This window comes from Brienomyrus brachyistius, chromosome 3 (assembly GCF_023856365.1).
Source record: "Brienomyrus brachyistius isolate T26 chromosome 3, BBRACH_0.4, whole genome shotgun sequence".
In the NCBI taxonomy this organism is placed as follows: domain Eukaryota; kingdom Metazoa; phylum Chordata; class Actinopteri; order Osteoglossiformes; family Mormyridae; genus Brienomyrus; species Brienomyrus brachyistius.
The window spans coordinates 33,243,497-33,269,720 of record NC_064535.1 but is presented as its reverse complement, the minus strand read 5'-3'; the positions used below and the strand labels follow the sequence as shown (position 1 = coordinate 33,269,720).

The 26,224-nt window shown below is 48.7% G+C and overlaps 1 protein-coding gene across 1 annotated transcript; it reads left to right on the top strand.

Annotated features, from left to right (window-relative positions):
* The first annotated feature begins 450 nt into the window (after positions 1–450).
* On the top strand, positions 451–22,978 carry LOC125738813 (cortactin-binding protein 2-like). Its single transcript, XM_049008205.1, is given in 24 exon segments — positions 451–609; positions 3,172–3,279; positions 10,340–10,567; positions 11,162–12,103; positions 12,105–12,456; positions 14,177–14,365; positions 15,619–15,718; positions 15,964–16,111; positions 16,348–16,515; positions 16,887–17,004; positions 17,250–17,510; positions 17,912–18,007; positions 18,291–18,370; positions 18,808–18,894; positions 18,984–19,083; positions 19,459–19,614; positions 19,824–20,005; positions 20,088–20,266; positions 20,601–20,803; positions 20,915–21,091; positions 21,181–21,223; positions 21,393–21,501; positions 21,708–21,791; positions 22,017–22,978. Coding segments are annotated over 24 exon segments (4,491 nt in total). The 5' UTR covers positions 451–531; the 3' UTR covers positions 22,320–22,978.
* Positions 22,979–26,224: the final 3,246 nt, after the last annotated feature.

Genomic DNA, 26,224 nt, shown 5'->3' with positions numbered 1-26,224 from the left:
CAGTAACGCACAATTAATCATTTAGATTTAAGGATTTCACATTACGAACATTTATAATACACGCATCAATTTCACGTTTTAAAGTCTTATTGTCACACGTTTTCATTGACACATTGGTATTATAATGCCACAGTGGCAGGGTGGGGGCCATCCGCATCATGGGACAATAGGACAGACAGCACTGAAATATTACAACAAGGGGACAATATATATGAAGCAACTGAGAACTACATGCATGCGTGCAAATGTTACCTTGCTGTCGCTTCAGATAGCAGCCAATTATATAGCAGTTATATAGCATATATATATATATAGCAATTAATGAAGAATGGTTAATGAAATGGATGGTGTTTGGGACCAGACGAAGATGCGGTTCTGATCTCGGGTTTCCGGCAGACCGTCGGGGCTCGGCGTGTGAACAGTTAAAACGGCGGCCGTCCCCTTCTCCTCTCCTCCTCCTCTTCCCCCCCCTGCCCTCCCCTAGTCCCCGACCTGATCTTTCCTGCATTCCCGCACCGCCGCAGTGCGAAGATGGCGTCGCCTGGAGCGGCCGGGGCGCAGTCGCCGCTTCACATGTTGACCACCGCGGTGCACGGAAGCGTCCGGCCGGTAAGGAGCCACCAGAGTCCGGTTCCGGTCCGGGTTGTCGGTGGCTCGGATCAGTCAGGTTACAGATACCGCGCAGTGATTTCGCTAGAGACCTTCCTCCGTGAATTGCATATGAAATACTGTGGCGACTTTGAAGGGGTTACTTATAAACATTATCGGAATTATACAGAGAAGCCGGTGCTTTTTGCTTTGGATCGGCGTTAAATTCACATCTCCGATCACGCCCCTGCGCCGACAGTTTGTCCGGAGGCTGATGCTGCGAAGTGTGGCTGCTGTTTTTCGGGGTTCGGCTGATGCTTGCGGGGCTGCTGTTTTTTTTCAGGGGGAGGGGGGGAATCGACTGCTGTTTTTTTCGAGGGGGGGGATGGTTGGTGTTTTTCTTGTGACCGACTGCTGTTTGGCAGGTTGATTTGCGGGGGTCTGCTGATGTTTTTACGTGTGTCGGCTGTTTTTTTTTTTTTTTTTTTGGGGGGGGGGGGGGGTGGTCGGGTGATGTTTTTCGGGGATCCGCTGCTTTTCTTTCAATTAAACCTCTATTGATATCACGCAGGTTTATGGACGGCCGCTTTAAACGTTTCCTTTTCCTTCCAGAACACGGTGATCGTATTTATGAGGGCAATTAATGGCCGGAGTATCCCCGATAGTTGGTGCGGTTAGGGTGCCTGTACTTCAGTATAGTAAAAACCTTTTTTTCCTATCAGTATGGCGTTATCAATATGCGTACTGTTTCCTTTGAGGCCGTAACCGTACGTCATTTGAGTCCCGACAGCACACTTACATCTGTTATCGCTTTTTAAAGACAACGAAGACACTTTGGAACAGGTTTACAATGAAATTCGTCAAGTTAAACTTGTGAAAAAGTGAAGGTTCATCAGAAAAAGCAAATTTTGCATGCATTGTAATAAAGATACATCACGGCCTAGTCCTAATCCGCAATCATTCCTACTCCTTCATATGTCAGGAAGCTCAGTCTTTCAAAGATTTTAAGTCTTCCTCAGAGTTATTTGTTCACCTGACAGCATGGGATGGGTGTAGGCTCAGGATGTGCTGGATCATTCTCATCTTCCTCTCAGTCTTCTGACTACTTGCCGTTCACTACACTGCACGTTTACACTACACTGCTACACTTCACGTTTACACTACACTGCTACACTGCACGTTTACACTACACTGCACGTTTACACTACACTGCTACACTGCACGTTTACACAGTTGTTTTCATGACTGAATTCCTAGAGCTCAAGGCCTTATTTGAAATCTGTTAGTCTGCCAGTCCCCTTGCCGGCAAGCAAACTGGGGTATTACTAGGTGTCTGTGAAAAGCAGGTCTCATTTGCTGCTGGGGTATTAAAACACATGAACCTTCTAGATGGATGAAACATATGTGGGGCTGAGGATCCTGGGAGGGGGGGTCTTGGTGCCATCCCTGACCATGGACATAGGGGTCGGGCACCCCATAACTGGATAGGTTTCTTATTTCACCCTAATATCAGTGAGTCAGTGTTTGGCTTGGCTTGCTGTTATTCATCCGAGCTGCGAAACAGAGTTCTTCACATTACAGAAGCTGCCAGCTTTCACACTCAAACTGATATTCTCCAGTTACATGCCACCTTGGCCCCATCTCCATGTCACTTACACTTGGTGGACAGACCAGCAATCGTCTGCCCAACACATCCTCACATGGTACTTTCATATGCTGTCACTCTATTCCAGAAAGTTCCTTGGCGAGAAGTGTAAAGTGCTGTTCTAGGTGCAAGGTTTAATAAGGTGTGACAGGGGTGCTGCTTTCAATCAAATTATTTATGCAAGGCTTACAGGAGAATTATGTACTGGGCTCCTGATCTGAATGTTGTCTAAATGTTTGTGTTTTACTCTGTCGTTGTAAGTGAGGGCGACTGTAAGGAGGGTGTTACACCGCCGTCTGCAATAACAGTAAGGGGGGGGGTGTTAGTCTGGCGTCTGCGATGACAGTAAGAGGGGGTGTAGCATCTCCGTTGGGCCCTTGAGCAGAATAGCCAGCATCTCCGTTGGGCCCTTGAACAAGGCCCTTAACCCCCTGAAAAATTCTCCAGGGATGCCAGGCTGACCCTGTGCTCAGACCCCAAGCTTCACGCTCATCTGTGTGTGTGTCTTAAAAAAGGAGACAAGATGGGATATATGAAAAGTAGCCTAGTCCTGTGTAGCTGTACTTGTATTTAAGATTAATGGACTTCATTGATCCCAGGGGGACATTCTGGCGCATAATGTATTTGTACAAATGGCAACATAAAGCTTCATCATCTACTGTATTTGTAGTGCAGTGCTTAGTGCTGCTGTGTCTGATAACCCTGTAATAAGCGTCCTGTGGTCCAGGGATTGTTGCTATCTGTACACAAACTTGTCGGTGGCAAGACTTATCTGATTCTGAGGAAAAAGATATTATGTAAGACAACCATGACTGTGGTTATGTTTGCATTTTGGTGAAAGTGCCCATGAGAATCGGCCATGGTGTTGAGCCCTGCTTTTGGACCACTGGACGACTTTAATCAGGTCCTCAGTGTCACTGTCTCTGGCTGTATTTCAGAAATGCGACTTTAATATGGAGAACCTGAGCCGACCGGAGTTGCTGACGCTGCTGAGCGTCCTGGAGGGGGAGCTGGAGGCACGCGACTTGGTCATCGAGACCCTGAGGGTGAGCGCCTGACCGCACGCTGACCGCACGCTGACCGTGACATGACCACCACCATCTTTCAGAATTACAGTATTTAATGACAGTTGCATTCAGCCAAATCAGCACTGATGTGCATAATGTTTTTATACTGGGTAACACAATTAACATGGTCAGAAAGTTTCCTCTGTCGTAGTTTGATTTGAGTGACTAGTTAGGGGCCGTTAAGATGCTAACCAATCGGAGGGTTTAGCTGGAGCAGACTCACGCATACGGGCTCTGCTGTAGCCAAAGCCGGTGGCGGATTCTGCTCCCAGTCCCTCCGTAGCCGTTAGTGGCCCCCCCAGCATCAGGCTTCAGGCTGGGATCTAACCGCTGGGCCTGGATGTGATTGGTGCTCTGACCCAAAGTGGAAGGTTCTGACAAATCTCAGGCTTTACGTTACAGCTTGCCGAAGGCTGTAGCCGGGGGGTGGATTTGTCATTCCTGAGGCCCCACTTAAAAAGTGACATGGCCCCCTACCCCCAGTGCGGTCTGAGTGATGGTGAACGGTGTCGGGCTTTTGCTCGCAGGTTAATCTGTATGTTGGGAAGCTTTTGGCCAAAGTATTATAAAAGAAACCGAGAAAAAAGATTGCAAACCGGGATATGTCCAAGCTCGTTCAGCGTAACACACATGATGACCAGGCCCCCTCCCTGCAAGATGTGAGAGACCCATCATCGCATGATCTAAATATGACTAGTAGCCGAGGGCACTTCTCCACCGCACCAGATACCGTAATTCTGGTACTTTCGCTTTTCGATCAATTTTCAGTTCTGTACCAGTACCAAAATATCCAGATGGCATGACAAGAAATTGTGGGGCAGCTTGTGATTTAAAGGCAAGGATGAAAATGATTACGATTGGATATTGCTCATGCGAAAGCAACAGAAATAACCCAGGGGTGGCCAGTCTTACCCAGAAAGGGCCGGTGTCTATGCAGGTTTTTGCTGCGACTCCCTAATTAGGTCACTAATTAGAGGACTGATTGGCTGAAGAGTCCTCACACCTGGGTCTGAACTTCTGACCTAAAGGTTACCCCAAAAACCTGCACGCACACCTTTGCGGATAAGATTGGCCACTCCTGCTTTAAACTAATTTTTTTAAAACATATAAGAATGTATAAAACGAATAATTAAAATTGCAAAGATTGCTAAGTTTTTTTTTTTTTTTTTTTTTTTTTTTTCTTCCTGTGACAGAGTAACAGAGCAACATATTTTGGCAAAACTTTAACCCCCAGCGCTATAATGTCCGTACAGAATTGAAAGTAAGAAAAAGTCAAAACCTAGCTGACTAGCTATGTAAGAATCAGATGTGCGTAACATGTGATGTTGGTACTAATATTGCACATCGTCCAGTCCTATAATACACTGCAGCCATTTTTTGGAATTCGGTACAAAATAACTCGCCTCGCACTGTGATGTCATTTGGCTCCTGTACCAGTGTTTACGCCAGTGAAAATCAACATCTTGAAGTTCCATACTTTCAGTACTTTCTCCGAATACCTGGTGCAGTTGTTTTTTTTCTTATTTTTTTTAATGAAATTACCATTAATATTTCTAAAACACTTCAGTTCATTATAACAAATGTTTTCCTTTAATACCACTACGTAATTATGGGCGTAGTTCAAATTATCACTAAATAAAAAGATGGTTTTACACTGTGCGAAGTTCGATAGCACACTACACAGGCATCACCTGAAGAAACGGCTGCTATTGGAGACCACCAGAATAGGCGAAACCCTCCGTGCGTGTTGTCTATTTATGTTTATTAAATTACCCTTTTTTAATATCTTCCATCCCTGTAGCTGCTAAATACACTCATTATTAAAGCCATGAAGTTGTCTGCCTGCCACCTTAGAATCTCCATTAAATCAGTGTTGGAGAATTCAGACAAAAATCTGGGCTTATTCTATGTGGATTGACGGTGCCAGTATGTGTGTTTGTGCGCATTGGGCTTGTTGGGACCAGAGTCCTTATCGTAAAGCAAAACTGAAACTAAATAATTTGTGTACTGAAATCCATCCATCTATCACCGTAGCTGCTTAATCCCAACTGGGGTCACGGGTGCCTGTCCCTGGAACAAAGGGCACAGGCAGGAACCAACCCTGGGAAGTCGCCAACACACCGCAGGGCGCACACACTCACACAATTAGGAGGCCAACTAAGAGTCACCAATCACCCTATCCTGCACACTTTAGAACTGTGGGAGGAAACCAGAGTCCCTGGCAGAAACCCACGTGAACGCGGGGAGAGCGTGCGAACTCCACGCAGGAAGATCCTACACCCGATCCGGGGATCTTCTTGCTGTGAGGCAGCAGCGCTAACCACAGCACCACCGTGCCGCCCTGTACTGAAATATAAATGAAAACTATATTTACCTTTAATCAGCAGAAAGCAGCTCCACTCCACCAACATCATCTTACCTTATTTACCCGCAATGTCCCCTCTTACTGTCCCTTTTTCGACTTCAGTGCTTATCGCTTCCATGATTTACCAAAACAGTCGCATGTGGCGTGCTCCGCCGACTGAATTTACACCGAATATATACAGAATACTTCTGGGCATCGCAGCACACATCTCAGTAATATTTTAGATATACTACTGATTTTCTTAACAAATCGTGGGTGAAAATAATGTGCGTATAGTGCTGAAAAACCAGCGTCCATTATCTAAAGGCCTGCAGTGAAATGGAGTTTGTTGTTGTCAAAAACAGACTTAAATTAAACAGTCTGATTTTTCCGGAGGAAAATGAATCGTTTGGATTAATCGACCAGTAGTCAGTAGATTAATCCTTATAAAAATAGCCATCAGTGTCAGCTCTAGTCCCATCGAGAGGAAATTTCCTGTTGAAATAATATTTGGAGATTGAAGCCTGCTTTTTCCCATGCTGGAGTCTATAGTGTTTCTTCTTGGCAACAATTTAGTTGAGCATGGTTGGTCTGTGTGGTCTTAGAACGATTGCGTCTCTAATATGTAACTCTGACTTTATTGCCGTGGTAATGATAGCAGTAATTAATATGCTGCGGCAGAGGAGCATAGCAAGTCCCCAGGGTCATGTAAGGTGCTGAAGACTACTCATGGTCACTGGATGTCACTGGAACATGGTTATGGACCCTTTTCTAACCGTGTTTCTCTGCGAATATGAGCATCTTAATCTGGATGGTGTTCAAAGTACTGGCCGGTGGCATAAGACGCGATTCCACTGTTGTACAGGAACTGAGCCGTACCTGAGCCCTACGGCAAAGAGAGACTAATCACAGCGCGGTTCCAGCCCGCTTTGGTTTTCCACTGTAGACAGATCGGCTCGGTGAAGACGTTGCCTGACGTTTGGAGAGTGACAGTGATGTAAAATCGAGGAGACGCTTAGTTACTCTTCACACGATGTACATCATCATGACTTATGTGCTAATATTGCTTGTCTATGAGAATCGCCATCTTGCGTTAGACTTAGCATATTATCAATTTATTCTGTTCAGCTGTTATATAGTACAATTTTCGTTATGTTGTTGAACATTTTCAGGTTTCAGGTTCAGCATCAGTACATCGAGAAGTGTGATGCTACTAACAATAAATATGTGTTTTTTTCCTTCAGATAATCCATGCATGTTGACCCAGAACATGGGCGTCTCCATGTGTTTCGACCAATCAGATGATAGTGATGCAATCAGCTTGGTTTGGTCACGCTTTCAGCTCTGCTAGTAAGCAGGGCCATGATCGATATTGTTACGTATGAAAATAATCATGGTAAAATATTTCGCCATATCAGGCAGCCCTAACATCAGCCCTTTTGCACATGAGGATTCAGTCCATCTTTGCTGTTTGCACAGGGGATCCTGCTGTTGGTTGTGATGATTGAACATGTTCCCTTGATCTCTGCTTTCTTAATCTCCTTGGCTGTTGCTTGTTGGGTGCCTGTATATTTAGTCCCCCTTCTTTTTTCCTGCTCCTCCATAAACCCTTCAACCCCCCAGACACCCATGGCGACTATTTAGGGTCCCGATGTCATGGTGGGGGCATTCTTGCCCCGAGGGCCGCATGCTCTCATTGGCTACCGGCATCCTCGCGACCTTTGCCTCATGCGCTCATGGGGTTTAGGGTGACCGTCGTCCCGAGGACATGAATTTGACCGACGTGTGATATTTGATCAACACCATGGCGTGTGAGCTTGAAATAGCCACTCGCAAGATTGCATGACAACAGTGTTGAAACAGGAAGTGGCAATAAATTGAGATTTGTGCTGGTGTTCGTTAGCGCCGGATCCTCCACACCTGCAAGACCAGGCTGCCCCACGGCTCACAAGCGCCAGCCAAGCCGGTTAGCCTGGTGACGCTTTGCCGGTGCTGATGTAAACGAGGGCTTTCCAACACACCCGGGTGTGTCTGTGTTATTTTCGAGCACTGTCAGCCCACACCCTCAGATCAGATGTTCCACAGCCCTGATGCTCCTGGTGAGGAGCTGCTCACTTACTCGCATTCCTGTCCTAACAAGTACAGTCTTGACAAAGTTCATCAGAAGGTTTCGTGTTCACAGCCCTTCTGGCACAAACGCAGCAGTTACCTGTGACTTTGGAGACCAGGAGAAATCAGGAGGCGGCTCGTTCTGCAGAGCGCAGGCATCCTTCAGCGGCTGTGCCGTTACGACACAGGCAAAACCAGAGAGACCGCAGATAGCTAACGAGCAGCATTGCGTCGGTACATTGCGTCAGTACATTGCGTCGGTCCATTCTGCGTGACTAAAGGAGCTAAGAGCAGTGGCTCATTGATGGACTCTATGACCACAGTTTACACCCAGATTTTATTAAATCAGGCTCATTTTATGTGTATTCTGCAAGCACCTGTTACTGTTAACATCAGTGCTTGATTTGTAAATCAGAAGGTCCCTGAATGTGTACAAAACTGCTAAAAACATACTATTTACTTAAAAAAAATCTAAACTAATATACTTACTGTTTTATGTTGTTTGTTTGTTTGTTTATTTTTTTACCTGAATGCTGCAGAAACGGAAAGGCCCCAGAATGAGTTCTGTCAGGATCTGCTCAAATGAAACACAGGTTATATGTAACAAATATGTGCTGGAACTGCACAAAGGAAGCACAGGTTAGCATGTCCGGGGGGGGGGGGGGGTCAGCCAGTCCACTTGGGACCCCCCAGAGGTTTTGTTTGATCTTCTCTGTTGTCTTCTGACTTTGTCTTTGACTTTTTTCTTTCTGTCTTCCATCTTCTGTGTTTCATGTATCATTCTGCATAAATGATGTAGCAATGTGCCAATACACACCCATTTGAGGTGCCTTAGGGCGACACTGTTCTGAATGGTGCCATATAGAAACATACTGAATTGACTTGAATGCTGGTGAGAATCTGTACATGGAAAACATGATTAAGCTGCTCTAGTTTGTTCTAGTTTAGCTGGGTTTCTGGCTGCTGTGACAGACTGTATACAATGAGGTGTCTGTCCCGGGGTTGGAAATGCTCTCCTTTTCTCCAGTATTGAGTTGTGAACCTGTCAGTGATAAATCTTACTTTCCGGTTGTCTTTGTGGCTTCAAAGTGTAGCTCTAGATCTGTGAGACTCAGTCTTGATGTGCATAATTCCCAGCAGCTGTCAGCCCTGAGAGATGGACCTGACTAGCGTGAGGAGTGGGGGAGGCCTGGCCCTCCAGCTGGTAGCTCGTTCTCCTGCACCTTGGACTGTGTGGGACAGCAGGGACAGGGTCGGAGCAGGGGGCATGGCTTACGGTAAGGAGTCACGGTTAGTGTGGAGTCCGATCCAGAGTCCGTGACTTGATGATCATTTCAGGGAACAGAGCAGTGCCCCCTCTGGTTCTGGTTCGTGAGCCTGGCGGCGTGTCTCGTGGACGGCCGAGCCGAACCCTGCCTGATGGTGCCGTGAGCCTGGCGGCGTGAGCCTGGCGGCGTGTCTTGGGGACGGCCGAGCCGAACCCCCCAGTGCTGTTGGGTCATGCGTCACACACGTGTGTCTGTGGCTTTGAAATCTCCAAATGCTGACTCTGAATGTCCCAAGGGCTTTGGCGATGCTCTGCGTGGGTGCAGTTACCATATGGCTGGCCCCTCCTACGAAGATCAACTGTTCAATCGTCATTTAAGCATGAATATTGGGGGGAGGCTTTGTACCCCAGGTGGTGCGGGGGCAGCAGGCTGGGTGACAGCCAGGGCTACTGGAGTTAGGTAATGGTAGCGAATCTAAAGAGTGGCTGCTTGTTACAGAAGTAAGGAGAAGCTTCTTGCTGATGGGCTCCTGCGAGTTCTGCTTACTCCCCATTTCTGCCATTTCACCACCAGATAATCTCATTCCCTTCGTTACTGTCATGCCTCGTGAGTTTGACTCATGGTTCCAGCCCGTGCTGCTCAGCTTCTAACATCACCACCTTCATATACATCGACATTGGGTAGTGCCCCGGCACTGTGGCTGCCCCCCTCACTCTTTGTGATTGGCTCAGACACATGCCCGTTAAGTCGATTTGACAAAAGAGACTAATCCCAGGGCTGACGCCCGAGACCGTGTGCAGTGGGGCCGGTCCCCGTCCAGGCCGCATGCCCCGCTCTGCTATACTGTTGTGTCTGATAAGCCACAAGCTATCTGCTGTATACAAACCCAGCTCTGCAAAACCACGCATTTGAAGTATCTCATGTAGGCACATCTCAGTGTGTTCCTCTTGGTAACCCCTGTCTGACTCGGATGTATCAGGGTAACCCCAAGTTACGTCTGACTCGGAGCTACCAGGGTAACCCCTGTCTGACTCTGATGTACCAGGGTAACCCCCGTCTGACTCGGATGTACCAGGGTAACCCCCGTCTGACTCGGATGTTCCAGGGTAACCCCCGTCTGACTCGGATGTACCAGGGTAACCCCCGTCTGACTCGGATGTACCAGGGTAACCCCCGTCTGACTCGGATGTACCATCCACACCGCCTTTCTGCCTCCTTTACCTGTTCCTCCCATGCTATGCACGTGCTAGGGGCTCTGCCGTCTGTCTGTAAGCCGGTTCTGGGCCTGGTTCTGAGCTGCTCCCTTCCCCCCAAACAGGCCCGCAGGAAGGAGGTGTTCATCCAGGAGCAGTACGGCTGCGTGAGCCTGACGGATCCCTTCCTAGCTCTGCAGCGGGATGAGGATGCACGGGGAGGAGCCCAGACGGAGCGACCAGCGCTGTGTCTCAGTCCCATGGCTGTGCTGGAGAGCCTGATGGGTCAGTGCCGTCGCATGCGGGAGAGCATGGGGGCCCAGCTGGCTGCTGCCGAGAGCCGCGAGAGGAAGGTAGGGAGCCCCAGGAGAGAGCTTGTTTGCCCCCGACCTGTAGGGCGGCGCCGTCATTTGTGGTGACTGACGGGGGTGTGTGGCAGAGAGGTGGTGCCTCCCCTTTGGGTGGAGTAGCCAGCTTCTATTAATGCACTTGCAAGATGTGAGCTGTTTGAACATAAATACTTGTGGTTAGTGAGAGAGAAATGCAGCAATGTGGGGTCACTGATCCAACTTGTAACTGTGTTTGTCTGGCTCTGAATCAGTTACTCCCACAGGGGGAAATAATTAAGCTCATGCACTGTTGTCACTGGCCGGATTCAATATGCGGCTACGGCCATCAGTAATGGCTCACACCGTCGTCATGGCGACAGTCCTGCCATGTGGTGTTTGTCATGGTCATCTTAACATGAACATTTATAGCAGTACTAGCGGCCGTTATTGTTAATAGGGTTAATAACCACCGTTTCAGTTCCGTTTAATGCTGACCTTACTAGGTTAGTTAAGTTGGCCTTCGCCTCGTCGTCCCCACATGGATCTGGGTGAATCCCGGAGAGCATGTAGGCGCAGAGCTGTGGATGTTACTGACACTGCCGTCTGTCTGCTTTTCAGCTGCAGGAGGAGAAGCAGCAGCTGCAGAGCCTAGAGCAGGAGCACAGAAAGCTGTCTGCGCAGCTGAAGGAGGAGCGTGAGAAGAACAAGCTGGTGGTCCTGACACTGGTGCGCGAGTACCGACATCTGGCCGCCCGCGCTTCCGAGGAGGCCCATCGCCATGACGACACGTCCACCTGCCTCCAGGAGGAGCTCAGCGCCGAGCGGCTCAAGGTGCAGCGGATGGAGGCCAGGATGGAGGAGCAGCTCTCGGAGATGGACACGGAGCGTGGACAGCTGCAGGCACGGCTGGCCAGGGAGGAGGAGCATAACGCCCAGCTCCGCGCGGAGAATAGTGCTCTCAGCAGACAGCTGGAGCATCTGGGCGTGGGCAGGGAGGCCAAGGTCTACGCCTCTGTTGCTGTGGGAACAGACGCGGTGGGCCGCCAGGCCGCCTCTTGCCAGACGGAGCCAGTGCCGGCAGAAGCGAGCATGGCAGCATCCAAGACTGCCCCCTTAGCCATAGTCGCCAAGCCTCCTGTTTCAGGCTATGCGGGCCTGAGTCTTCCGAAGTCACATGGCACACAGCGCCCCCTGCTGGCTGAGAACGGCCCATGCGGGAGCGATGCCCAGTCCAGCTCACCCCCCACGCCGCCCGTGGGTGTCGGCTCCCGCATTCAGGCCACCCGCTATAAGTTCCAGGCGTCCCCATTGGAGCCAGACCAAAATGGCGCCACCCCAGGCAGCCCCCCATCCCGGGACCTGTCCCCCAGCAGCCGGGACAGTCTTGCCGCCAAGCAGCAGGCCCGAAACACCGTCACCCAGGTTCTGTCCCGGTTCACTAGCCCCCCCACCACCAGTGCCGTGCGGCCTGGCCTGCCCCACTCCACCTCGGAGGGGGGGCCCTTCCCAAGCCGGCTGGGCCACCTCCACATTGGCACTAAGACCCCCCGGGGGACCCCACCCCCCCATCCCCCCTAAAAAGCCAGGCCTGTCTCAGACCCCCTCACCCACCCAGCCGTGTGTTAAGCTGGTGTCCGAGGCCAGCCGATCCCCCGCTATGGGAGGCCCCCTCAGAGCCGCCACACCACAGCTGGCCCCTAAGCCCGCTCTTGAGCTGGGGGGCCCCGTTCCAGCCCTGACCACGTCTCAGGTGGGTGCCTGCCCCCCCCAGCCACGGGGGCCGCACCAGGGAGCATGTGCAGAGTGTCCCCCCGTCGGCGCGGTGGCTCCCAGTAGCTCCTCCTCCATAAAGCCCATTAGTGCCTCATCCTGTAGACCGTGTGAGACAGAGCGCCCCCTGGCAGCAGCCTCAGGTAAAGCTCTTACACTGGCTCTCATAGCTGGCTATGTTGCAGGGAGACATGGGCAGGTGTCGGATGCTGTTAGGGTGTCACACATAGGTGCCGATTTTCCTCCTTTCCTCCTTTCGCTCTCGGAGGCTTTTGCTCCTCCTGCTCTGCTGTTAGCCGAGGGATGTTAAGCGAATGCCAGTGTAGTGATGGGTTTGGCAGTCCAGCCTGGGCCCACACATGGGTTCCGGGTCCTTCAGAACCTGACCACGCTCTGATGCTGGTGCCAGAAGCTGCTCTGTCCCTCCTGCCCCCTCCTGTCGCATGCTGTCCCCAACTTCCGGAACATTCTGTCTGCCCCCCACGCCTTCTGGGGGCTGATAGTTGATTGTCTTTGTTGTGGTTCACTTGTTGTTTCATCACATGCACACGTGGGTCACCTTATACATGAGGCATGTGAAACTCCTAATGCTGCGTGAGCTGTTAATAGCAGTTAATTTCGCCTTTAAAAATCAGTAACAAAATGCTATTTTTTATTAGTCACATATTCGGTACAGGGTACGGTGAAATGCTTGGTTTCCCAGCTACACAACTGCGTATAAACAGTTATTAGACATTAAATAATGAGCATAAATACCCATAAATATTATGCAGTTGGCAGTAATGTGACAGGGGGTCATACTGGAGTCTAAAGAATAAATAAGCCTGTATTTACACATGTAAGCTGCACATGTATGTGCTGAGTAGGCTGCACATTAGTCATGCACAGGTCTTGTACGCTGGGACCATTCCACAGCCTAACAGCTTTGACTGATTCAGCAGAGTGGCCACCCGCCTGCGGTATCTAACTGGCTTTGCACCCTCTATCAGGCACTTTGATGTGACCTTAAAATGGCTGAAATACTTGAGGTGACGTCAAGCACCAGGTGACAGTGACACACTTTGACTCCTCCCTCCTTCCTCACACACTGTTGGGTCGATATGAATCCACGGTCCTCCTCGCCTTCATCCTGACCACTGCATGCTACATGCTAACACAGTCGCTTCTCTCCCTTCTGCTGTCCCACGTGAGCCTCTACTCTCGGGCTGATTCTGCATGTCTCTCCACACGTTTCGCCTCGCCTCCTCGCTGCTTCTTGCCCGTTCTACCCCTTTAATAACTATATCCTTCTGTTTATCCTCTGCTCCTTATCCATACATCATACTCTGTCCGGAACAATGTATAGTATAACCAGATGCAATTTTCTATACAAAAAAATGTTCATTGTTCATTGACTTACATTTATGTAAAGAGATTATTTTCCACTTCCATGCAACTCATGAGTAATGCTGGCATCTCATGGCTCAGTGTGCTGTTTGTGTTTGGCTGTCTCCCAAACGCGGCCTCCCTGCTCTTCCCACATTCTTCAGCCAGAACAGGTCCCTTAACACTTGCAAGGTTTATTTTGTCCTGACGCCATTCATGGAATAGTTCAAATATATCGCAGGAACAACATACGGGTGTCACAAATTAAATTCACTGGTTTGTCCAGCATTTCTGCTCAGAAGCAGCTTTAGTTAAGGTCCTGGCAGGACACTGCTTTGACCTGCTGATGTGCAGGTCATAATGTATCTGCGAGCTTCTGCACCAGGCACCTAGTTCATTGGACACACTGGTCACGTCTGACACCTCTGGCTGGAGAGTAGCAGCAGGCCTGTTGGGGTGGGGATCCCGCTCACGCCTCACACTCTTTCTGCATTGCAGGCTGGCATCTCCCCGTAGCCCCTCTGCCGACTTATGGTGGCCCCTCACCCCTGGACAATGGGCTCACCCTTCTTCTGCAAGCTGCTATCCAGGGAAATGTCACTCTACTGTCAACACTGCTAAACCAAGACCCAAACGATGAAGACGGGAGATCTGCCTTGTTCTCTGCTGCCCAAAGCGGTCATGCTGGTACGTGACCGAAACATCCCACGCTCTGCCGTCAAGCTGCTGTAGAACACTCCGAGCCAGCTCCACTTTCCACGCGTCATGATCTTGACCGTTTGCAACACGAGTAAGCTCACCCAAACAGCTAAACTCCGTTATATAACACAAAAGACAAAACAATACAGTTTGAAATGTGGCGTGGTGTGTTCTAAGGGTCTAGGATTCTGCAAATGAGATGTATACTAGAGATGCACAGATCCAATATTCGGATGGGTATCGTCGCCGATCCAGACCTTTTTGACTGATCGATCCACATCCTTTATTTATTTAGTTTTTGGCAGTCTCTAAAATGATAGAAGCTATTAAAATCTATTTAAATTGTGTTCATTTATTTAAATCATTTTGTTCTTTCCCATTTGTGTGTGACGATTGTATTTTGCGGCAAGGTGAATGCTAACACTGCCTCTTAGTGGGTGTGAGTGCAGTGACTTCTGCCTGCTGTGCAAACCCATCGCAGTAGGCAAGTGAAAGAACATCAGATTAGAGTGTGATGGTCTACAAGTATTTTACACTGGGAGTAGCGTTTAGTGGAAAATCCCAGTAAAATCGCATTGTGAGAGACAAAGCGAGTAACATGAAAAAAGCAGTGGATGATTTGGGATTCGCTAGCTTGGACTGTTTGGCGCACTGGCTGCAGCACACTGGCTGCAGCGTACGAGGCACTGCTATCATAACGAAGTGTAAGTGACGCTGTTGCCAGGGGGAGAAAAATTTTAAGCATCTGCCACTTGCGTATCCCCGCTTGAAGGATAACTGCAAATACCTGGAACGCTTAAAACAAGATGTACAAACGAGGTGGAACAGAAGGTTATGTTTCTAGCAGCCTAATTAAAGATTTTTGGCATACAATTTTAAAGTATAAATATATATTCATTATATTGAAATAAAAAGTATCTGTGTCGATATTGGCAGTTGTGTATCGGAATGGGATCGGAGCTGTAAAAATGTGGATGGGCCCGTCATTAAAATTCACCCCTGGGAATTTGATGTTACTCTGCCAGAATGTGTTTATTCTCACTGAGTTCTGCTAAAGCCTCCACATCAGTGCATTAAACCATCTCACCTCTGTTCTCTCATTATATAGTCTCACATCGGTCTGCTGAGTTACCTCCAAATGAATATCTCTATGTGGTGTCTGGATAAAGCAGTAAAGCATGAATGTCTTATAAAATGGCTGCATCATGCTGTGGCTCACCATTGTCTCCACCCCCTCTCAGACTGTGTTGATGTGCTGCTCAAAGCAGGAGTCCCTGCAGATGTTCCCCATAAGAACGGATTTACCCCATTACACGCGGCCGCCTCCAATGGCCAGACCAGGTGGGTGTTATGTTTGGTACCCCCTGTTCTGGGATTGAGGGCCTAGCCTCGCACTGGACTCGTGCAGCTTTGCTCCCCACCATCTTGCCTGAAGGCATCCAGCTGTTTCATGTAATGATAATTGAATTGGTGCTTCATTCTGAACCTCGTCACAGACTTTGCTTAAAGCTAAACATACATTGAGCTTGTATGAGACGTTCTCTGACGTCTTATGCTGCCGATGTTCTCCTCCTCCATGTGTCCAGGTGCGTGGAGCTGCTGGTTCCCCATGTTGACGTGAACCAGGCCGCAGCAAGTGGGCAGACACCCCTCTTTCTGGCCTGCAGAGCTGGAAATGGTGCTTGTGTGCAGGTTCTGCTGGATGCCGGAGCCGACTATACGGCAGTGACTGAGGTGCGTTCTGGGCACGCCCAGCACCCCCTGAAAGCCCTTACAGCACATTTTCATCTCACGCCTTCTGTGGGCCCACAGTACACTCTTGGCTTGGCATCAGATTAGTGTTCATTTGGTCATGGTATCATAAAGTGGCTCTGTGTTTCCAGAAGGGGTCCGGAAAAGTTTCGGAGATCATTTTCCATGACAAAGCATAGCTTCTGGCAGTAAAGTACCTCCACATCTGTACCATACAGGATGGCTGCACCATGCTGCATGCGGCAGTCAGCTTGGGGCATGTGGGCGTCCTGCAGCTCCTGATGCAGCACCCAGCGCCTGGCACTGCCCCGCCTGCTGCCCTGCTCAACCACACGGACCGGGACAGCTGGACCGCGGCCCACATCGCTGCATCCAAAGGTTTCAAGGTGCGCAGCTGTGTTGAGAGTCAAGACGCCAGTGCCTCTTTAGCTGCAGGTGTTCTGAGCTCGAGAGTCGGGATGCCGGCACCTCTGTAGCTGCAGGTGTTCTGAGCTCGAGAGTCGGGATGCCGGCACCTCTGTAGCTGCAGGTGTTCTGAGCTCGAGAGTCGGGATGCCGGCAGCTCTGTAGCTGCAGGTGTTCTGAGCTCGAGAGTCGGGATGCCGGCAGCTCTGTAGCTGCAGGTGTTCTGAACTCCTTAGCCAAGCGTAAGCAGCTGTAAGCTGTAAGAACTCTGTAAGTAAACTAGCACAGAATGTTGTAGCGTGGACCTGGATCAGAGGAGGACTGAGCATAGATAGCTCTGTGTGTTTTGCAGGACTGCCTTGAGGTACTGTGCAGCCATAGTGAGCAGGACATCACAAAGCGGGACCGCTGCTGCCGGACTGTCCATGACGTGGCCACTGATGACTGCAAGGAGCTGCTGGAGAATCTGGGTTAGTAAAGAGATGGTGCAGAGAGAGAGGCTATGAATGATACATCTATGCTGTCGGTGTCAGCTGTCTGTACCCGTGATAATGATTCCTCTGTCTGCTATAGATGATGACTCTGTACTGTGTGTGATGACCATATTCATGCCCCTGATCTTTGTGCTAAGTGTGATGACCGGAACCATGCCCCTGATGACTGATTTTACCAGTCAGGGCCATGACCCACTCCAGACTCCTGCTCCCGTCTACAGGGTCTTACAAAGTCCTGGTTCAGGTCCAGCAGGGCTGGGAAGAGCAGCTCTGCGTGCTAGAGGATGCCGACAGTGGCCCCACACTGGGCATCCTCACGGTGAACCGGCACACAAGCTGGGTGGAATTCTCAGGAAGTCTAACGCGGACCGTGATGGCACACCTACGTGTGCTGTGCGGCGGCTGGGAGCTGGCGGAGGAAGTTAGCAGTGCAGAGAGCGCCCTGGGCCTTGGCTTGGACAGCATCCACTCGGTGCTTATAGGTGAGAGAGCCTGAAAGTCCTACGTATACAAGGATTACAAGACAACAAGTTGTGCAGGTTGAACAATACAGTGATCTGATGACCTTGAAAGTCAAGTAGTGCAAGCTTAGCATTACGGCTGCAGTAGCTTCCCACATCGTCTGATGATTGTGTGTCAGAATGTACGTTTCTGCCCTGGCATGCACTTGTGATGTGTCCAGAGTGTATGCATACCTAGGATCAGGATATGCACTTAGGGGATGGATGGATGGACAAATGGATGTTCCTGCTGTTGTGAAGCACTGGAATTTATCGGTATTAGAAATCTTGTGAAGAACATGGACAATGGGAGTGTTAGTGAAGATAAAACCTAGAATTGTCACTGAAGATCACTGCCACGTCTCTGGTTCTCCTGTCTGAAGGTGAAGCTGTCTGGTTCCTGGGTCAGGAGCTCCCTCAGTCTCCCTGGGACCTGGTCCGAAAGCCACACAGTCAGCGAGCCACCATCAGATGGAAAGGTGAGATCTCTAACCATTTGTGGGATATCTGACCTGTCATGCATGCTCTGATGTGTGGTAGGATCTCTGGTAGACCATATGTCTCTGAGCAAATGAGCAAAACCAAAGCTCTATGTATTTTTATTTTATTACTGTACTGATTTCTGACACTGCCCTTGCTGTCGATTCCTGGTGAGCGGTGTAGGCTTGTGTCTGTGTCGTGTGTGTTCCTCATGTGGAGGGATCCTCGTGTACCTGTTATCCCCGTCAGCTCCTTTCCCTCGCTTTCCCGCTGCCATCACAGGGCTCTCAGAGTCGTGTCTGGACGAGCTGACATACGAGTCGCTGATCCCCCAGAACCTGCTGCAGAACTTTGTCAGGCTGGTAAGGGTTGAATCTCTTTGCTTTCTTTTGAATGATGCTACACTCTGAATCATCATGTCAAACTGCTCAGTGACTCATCTTTGACTGTAATGTCTTCATAACTTCAGTATTTCATGTGGCAGTGACAATCAGTAATTTGAACTTGGAATCATCTTGCTCTGCCTCTGGTGGCTGCCTTTATACCTGCATCCTGTAACACAGTAGAACTGGGCCTTTTGGTTTAGTGGTATTTTTATGCATATGCTAGCTTGCTCTCGGGTTATCCGAAAATGCACAGACCGTGTCCCTGATGTATAAAAGCGAGGCTCCATGTTGATGCATAGCCCTTGGTGTGTGCCCTCGATGCCTGTGCCCTCGATGCCTGTGCCCTCGATGCCTGTGCCCTCAATGCCTGTGCCCTGGCTTAGTGCTCAGACTGCTCCTTCCCCGTTCCCCAGGTGGAGCAATACGGGACCGTCATCTTCCACGGGTCCGAGGGCAGCTGTCAGGACTACGTGGCCCAACTGGTTGCCCTCTGTGTGAAGGTAAAGGGGGTAGGGCAGCCTGTCTGGATGCTCGGCCACTATCCTGTACATGCTGGCACCACTCACCCTGACCCCCCCACCCCCGGCAGAGCAAGCAGGAGGCAGCAGGGATGACCTGCAGCCTTGTCCCAGTGCACGTGGACCAGAATCTGACCAGGGAGCAGCTTCTGCAGACCTTCCTCAGTTGTGGTGAGCGCCCAACCTTGCAGTCCTCATGATGCATCAGTGCTGCCAGTTCCTTTAAGGGACAGTGGTACAGTTACCTAGAAAACATTACAACTGGCTTTGACAAACTGCAGTTTTGTATAGAGGGTGGAACAAAGCCATGCACTATATGCACGATCAATGAACATTATGATTATGAAGACATTTGGGCTAAATGGTTTTTAAGAGATTGCTTACAACAGCTCAGTCTCTCCAAGTAATTACCCATCAGTGTGTAGTAAAAATTAAGGTTAAAACTGAAGTTAATGCACAATAACAAAGAAGGACTTTCTACATGAGAATGGAACCAGTGCAGAAGTGGTGATCACATGTCACTGCTTTTCACCACGGTCATCACAGGCTTCCTGGTCCCGAACGGCGAACCTGGCCCTGGCCACTGCATTCTGGTTCTGCTGGAGGGTCTGGAGCGGGCTGGTTCTTTGTGGGAACTACTGGGTGACTTATGTGAAGGCCTGGAGAACCGGGGACATGCCTACTCTCTGACCCTGTCTCATGGTGAGGCCTGAACACCGGCACATCAACGCTCATTAATTACTCCTGTGTCTTCTTAAGCACTGTAAGGTGTGGGTTATGATTACTGAACACTCCCCACTATGAGGCCTGAGCACTGGCACATCAGCGCTCATTAGCTACTCCTGTGTCTTCTTAAGCACTGTAAGATGAGTCTCAGTATTTACATTCTCTTTACTTCCTCCCACCCCCAGCTCCAGATGGCCAGTACCACTTCCTGGAAGGAAGCTTCCTGATTGGAACGCTGTCTAAGCCCCGCCTCCACGGACCTGAGTTGCTCCTGCAGCAGCACTTCCGCTGGGTGCAGTTGCGCTGGGACTCTGAGCCGCTCTGCGGCCTTCTGGGCCGTCACCTGCGCAGGAAGCTCCTGCACAAGGTCAGCATCCCACCACCGGGGGGGAGCTCTGAGCAGGGCTGCAGTGCCATCGCACCTCATACAGTGCTGCTGTCCTCTCCAGCTGCAGGGCAGTGTTCTGCCACCGTCCGACCCATTGTGGAGGAGTCTGGCCTGGATCTGCTCCGTGTGGCAGCAGCTGAATGGCTGTCTGGCCCGGCTGGGGACCCCCGAGGCTCTCATAGGGCCACACATGTTCTTCTCCTGTCCAGTGGTGCCAAAGGAAACATCTGCCATCATCGGGTGAGCCATAGATGGGAGGAGAAAACGGAGCCCGAATAAAATCATGTGAATTTAGAATTCAGTGATCAGTGTTGACACACCACAGCACAGCACAACAACAAAATGCATCCTCTGCATTTAACCTATATGTGACATCGTGGCAGGGGTAGATAATTCAGCGCCCAGGTAGCAGTGCTTGGGGGCGGCACCTTGCTCAGGGTACCTCAGTGGTGTCTTGCTGGTCGGGGATTTGAACCTGCAATTTTTCAATTACAAGTGCGCTTCCCTAACCAATAAGCCGCCACCGCCCACGAGCTTTAGCCAATCATTCTGAAATACGGGTCGCCTGTCCCAGGTGGTTGTCCAGGCTGTGGAACATGGTCATCGTCCCCCGTGTGGAAGACACCATCATCTCCAGGGTGACTGTGAGCAGATCCCCACAGCGCCACCTGCCACGTAGTCCAAAGCTGAGTCCAGGCCAGCAGGCTGTGGTCAAGGCTGCCCTCAGCATCTTGGTCAACAAGGCCGTCCTCCAGTCCTGCCCCCTGCCCAGGACAGGTACGCCCCCTGCTGGTAGCTCCGTGCTTCTAGTAGTCATGGTGCCCTTAGATCAACAGTAAGTACATTAGGAGTATAAGAAGGTTCTGGTGTGATTCCTCATCCCCTCAGAAATAGATAAGTACTTGCCTGCCTTCCACGGGGGGGATGGAGTCTCACTGCTGCTGCCACACAGCCCCCTCAGCGGCAGGGCACGCAGGGACCCAGATGGCCCAGCCTGGAGGAAGGTCCGCACTGGCCCACGTAGAAGAGGAGGATCCTGGAGGAGCAACACGACTCTTCGAGATGGTGAGGGGCATGGCGAGACCGCCTCCTGAGTTCATGTGTGTCTGTGTTCCACTGCGGAATGGGGTTCATTTGTGTCTGCTGCCCCGCAGGTCCTATGTGTGGCTCAGACATCTGCTTGGGCAGGATGAGCAGGTAAGGTGGTGAACTAAGGCTCTTCAGTATCATCATTTGGCCACTAGGTGGCAGCAAAGGCCTCATCTATAAGGTCGACGTACCTCAGCAGGCCACTAGAGGGCAGCAAAGGCATCATCTGCGAGGACGACATGCCTGACCACTTGTTGATGTGAATGTGTCTCCACAGGGGCTTGGATGGGCCGGTACTGCTTTGCATGGATTCTGACGATGAGTCTGACCTGATGCAGGAGCTGCGCTCTCTGTGCTCCAGCCGGTCTGAGCCAGACATTCGCAAGGTGATGTCATTTCCGGTATCATCTGCAGCTTCATGCTGCACGCGCTAGACATGGCAGTTGTGGTTTGTGTAGGCCATCTGAGACGGGCCTGTAGGGTTCTGCTCAGGTCTGGCTGATTAAAAATACAGCCACTTCATAATAATAATAATAATAATAATAAACCGTACAGTAAAATGAAGAGCCTGATGCCATGGAAACTGTTTCAGATAACTCGCTCCAGAGATGATTTCATCATGTTTCCTGTTGGACAAATGAAAAAGGAGAAAGCCATCCAGACTCAGAGCCAGCGGGTGAGGAGAACAAGACCCCAGACACTAAAACCCAAACCTCACAGCGTGTTTGTCTTAAATATTGCTGATGCCTACATCCATCCATCCTTCTGCACTAATGCCAAAGATCCATCCTATTGTACTGTCTACTGACCTAAAGTGTAGGACAGTCTCTAATTTTATGTCCTGTACACATAGTTAGGCTGAAGCTTGAACAGAAATGCTTCCATTTTCACTCTCTGACAGGCTGGCAGGTCTCACCCAGACAGAAGCACCTCCAGCAAACCTGCCTCCAGTGAGAGTCGCATGACGAGGCCCAAATCCCAGCTGCCCGTTCCCGGCAGCAGGGGCACACAGCGGACACAGGGCGTCCCCAGGACGCAGGGCGTCCCCAGGGCGCAGGGCGTCCCCAGGACACAGGGCGTCCCCAGGACGCAGGGTGTCCCCCGAGCCAGCAGCAGAATGAGGCAGATACCAACCAGCGATGACAATGACCGATCAAATGAGGAGATTTGGATCCTACATGAAAACGCCAACAGTGGCACTTAGACCCCCAGTGTGTTTAGCGTGTGCAGAAGCACAGCTGTGCTGTCTCTGTGCTATAACTATCATTGTACAGTATTCTTGCTTTTTGTACTCTGGGACCATAACTCGCTTAAACGTGAGGGCTTTTGTGAATGAAACACTTTGGCCGTTTGGGTAAAATGCTTTCCGGTGATACCAGAGTGGCCTTTAAATCATGTTTCACTGTTCCAGTGTGATTAGCTAATGAGATCAATGGGGCAGGGTTTCACCGACTATAGCCAAATTAGCAAATAGGGACTTTTTACTATAGTGTTCGTGGTATTATTTGTACAGGAAAAAAAAATCATAATTTTGTAAATTCACTTGTTTCAAAGTGAAAAGGATGTGACAAAACATGCAAATACAGGAACACTTTCAGCAGTGAGCCTTTTGTAAAAGAAAAACTAAAATATTCACATTGAGATTTACACTTTGCCTGAGCGAATAGGAAATATATCTGACTGGGGCATATTGCATTGAAGTGTATTTTATATATGGAAATTTTAGCCTTTTTTGGCTTGTATTGTGTTGAAATTTTGTCACCTAAAATGTAAATTAATGTGCTGGTAAAGTGTAACAGCTGAAATCTAACTACCGTCTTGACCCATTTTTGTGAGTACAAAATAAAATCAAACTACTCAATAGCATATTTCCTTTTTGCTAAAACATGTAGAAAGAGCCCTATACCATGGGTGGCTGTACTTTGTGTGAGTGAATAATCAGAGATGTTATGTGTACATTGGGTAGAGCTTAATTTGGCTCAGCTTCTGACGTCATAAGAGGGAGGGGCGAATCCCTTATTCAGATTGGTCGAGGGGTCGTCCGGCCGTAGCCACGTGTTGTTAGTAGGCACAAGCGCCACGGAGTATTTTAAAAGAAAGCACCAAAATGTATTAAAGAAGAAAACCTTTAGCGGTATTTACCAGTGTTTTATTTCGTTGTTAGGTTGAAGAAAGCATTTAACCAGCAAGCTTTTAGAATGAATAACCTTTAAGTCCGACGGTAACTAAAAGGCGAAATGAGCGAGTCCTGCAGCTCTGGTAAGTGCAACCGACCTGTTTGAACAACGCGGCTGAAATGATTGTCCGAGACTGCCCCGATCTTGCGCGTGCGCACTCATGCAGACATAATGGGGACTCATGTTGCCCTTTTATTTCAAATAAAACCCCTTAACCATAACGTTTTTTAAAGTAATAAAATAAGTATAAAATGTGTTATAAAGCATATAGCCAAGGATAAAAAATAAGCATAATATCCCACACGCACCCCGGCCTATAGCTGCTGGAGATGGCGATATCCTGCGGCCTACAAGATAAAAGCATATGCCACTAAAATGGAATCAGTAGTCTTTAAAAGAAAAAAATACATTACATTAATTTATTAATGCAATTTTTAAAGTATGTTTTAAGGCATAATAAAACAATTTTAACGGGGTCACCGGACGCGTCGAGTTTTTCTAGCTAGAGAAGAAGAGTCTGGCAGTTTTGAATGGTAAAAGCAGTAGTTGTGTATTGTTAACGGGTTATTTTTTAACAAATGTCCTATCTTATATTGGTAAAAACACAGCAATCCTGTTTTAGGGGGGGTTTATGCATGTTGCATGTCTAGACATGATGGTCAGCTAATGTCCGCGGAAGTGGGAAATAGTATATAAATAAATATTTGTTAATAGTATAAAATAATATATTTCTAATTTAAATAAAAGTCGATCTCTAACACCACAGCGCTGGGGCTCTGGCATAGGCCCGGATGCCCCACTGCGGGCCTGGGGGTTGGATGAAGTATCTAGCTACAATTGTTTAATCAGCGGTAACTTAAACGGTTGTACGACAAGCCCTGTCATCATGTTTTAGGTGCAAAATTATATGGTCTAGCATTATATGGACTAGCAACTGTCTCTGGGGGAGCACCCCCAGGTAGGAACTATTAAGCAGCATTTAGTGACATGCATCAAAACACATTTTTAAAAACTTTGACAGAATAAAGCCTTAGTTATTTTAATAAATAATTGTTTTTTTAGTAAATGTTTATTCACGCTCATGCGCACAAACACACACACCCCGGAGGTCAGGGGGCTTTAGAGTTTAACTTTAGGTTGGTGATCGCGATGTGTGACCATACCCCAAAGCACCATAAACTTAGTCGTTTACTAACTTATCTCGAAAAAACAGACAGAAATAGACTTTTAAATTTTAAAGAAAAGATATTAACGGCTTTTGGTAACGTTTAAAGGTATACAAACGTTAGATGTATCGAACATGCGCACAACCAAGGGTTGGCCTTTAGAGTTTTATAATCAAACTCAGTCACAAAACACCAGACATATATAGTTTACATTTTTTATTAAAATGTATAAGGATTCTTTTGTTATAGCGAAATTTTAAATTAGTATGAGTGTAATATAAATCATGTATGCAAAAAGAATTGAGGAAGAACCTAAATAGCAGCTAGAAATGATTGACCAGGTGGACAGAAGTCTGCTTTTCTTATCTCACAAGCCATGGAAGGGTGGGATGGGGGACACATAAGTGTGGGGTAGGAACTGTGGAATCAGACATGGGTGTAAGAATTTAGGATATAGTCTTGTTGTTTTAAAGAAGGTGTACATGATTATTTAATCACATTTAATAGGAACTAGTAAGCTGCATATAGCACCATGCAGCAAATACACATTAAAAACTTTAAAGAATAATGCCTTAGTTATTTTAATAAAGAACTCAGATAATCGAGGGGCAGAGCCAAAATAGTTCTATCTCCTAATCCTCTAACTTATTATTAAAGTCGCTTTAAAATTATATGGTTAGATGTTCTTTCCTTACCATTAGTTACCCACATTGTGAGAACAGTTCCCATAACACACTCCTAAACCTTGTGAACAGCCTTCCCAGAAGAGTTGAAGCTGTTATATCTGCAAAGCTTGGGCCAACTCCATATTAAAGCCTATGTATTAAGAATGGGATGTCATTAAAGTTCATGTGTGTGTAAAGGCAGGTGTCCCAATTCTGAGGGGCCACATAGCAAGTTGAGTGTGAACCGGATCTGGGTGAAAAGTTGTTCAGAAATCACCACAGATCTGTAAACTGGATCTGTTCTGACTCGTGTTTGAAAGTAAAAATTACGAAAAGATCAGCTCCAAATGGGACTGGTGAGTGGCTTGGTGGCTAGTCGCTGTGCTTGTGATTGGAAAGCTGAGGTTGGTGGCTCAAGCCCACCCTCGGCAGGATGGTTACAGGGTGGGTCCTTAAATGCACTGAGTGACCCTGCAATGTGGTGTGTGTGTGTGTGTGAGAGAGGAGAGAGAGAGAGCAGAGAGCAGGATCATTCAGTGTGCATGAGGGCATGCCCTGTAACTATTCTGCTGTGGGCAGGCTTGAGCACACTGACCTGATCACAAGCACAGAGGTTAGCCACTCACCACCCCTTTTTTGAAAAAAAATTACAAATAAAAGATTCACACACATGTACCACCTGTCTCTGTGGCCCTTTCTCCTCTAGGGTCTGCGCTGTGACTATTCTGCCAAGGCTGAATAACAGATACTACTCTGCCTAAGGCTTGAACCAGAGACCTCCTCAACCGCAGACATGGTCCCTCAGTGTGTCGCGCCACCCTCCGACCAGGCAACCCTTAATGGTTCAAGATAATGATCTGCCGGGTGACGTGACGCAATAAGATACTGCTCTGCCTGAGGCTTGAACCAGCGACCTCCTCGATTGCTGTAGAATACCTCTGCACATTTGTCTGCAGAGACAGAAATCGTGTTACAGAAAACATATACAAAGAATTACTGAAACGTGGCAGCACCAATCACTCTATGGAATTTAAAAACAGTTGAAAACCATACAGACTAAGGAGTTTCTGTTCTAATGAACAGCTGAATGAAGACATGTGC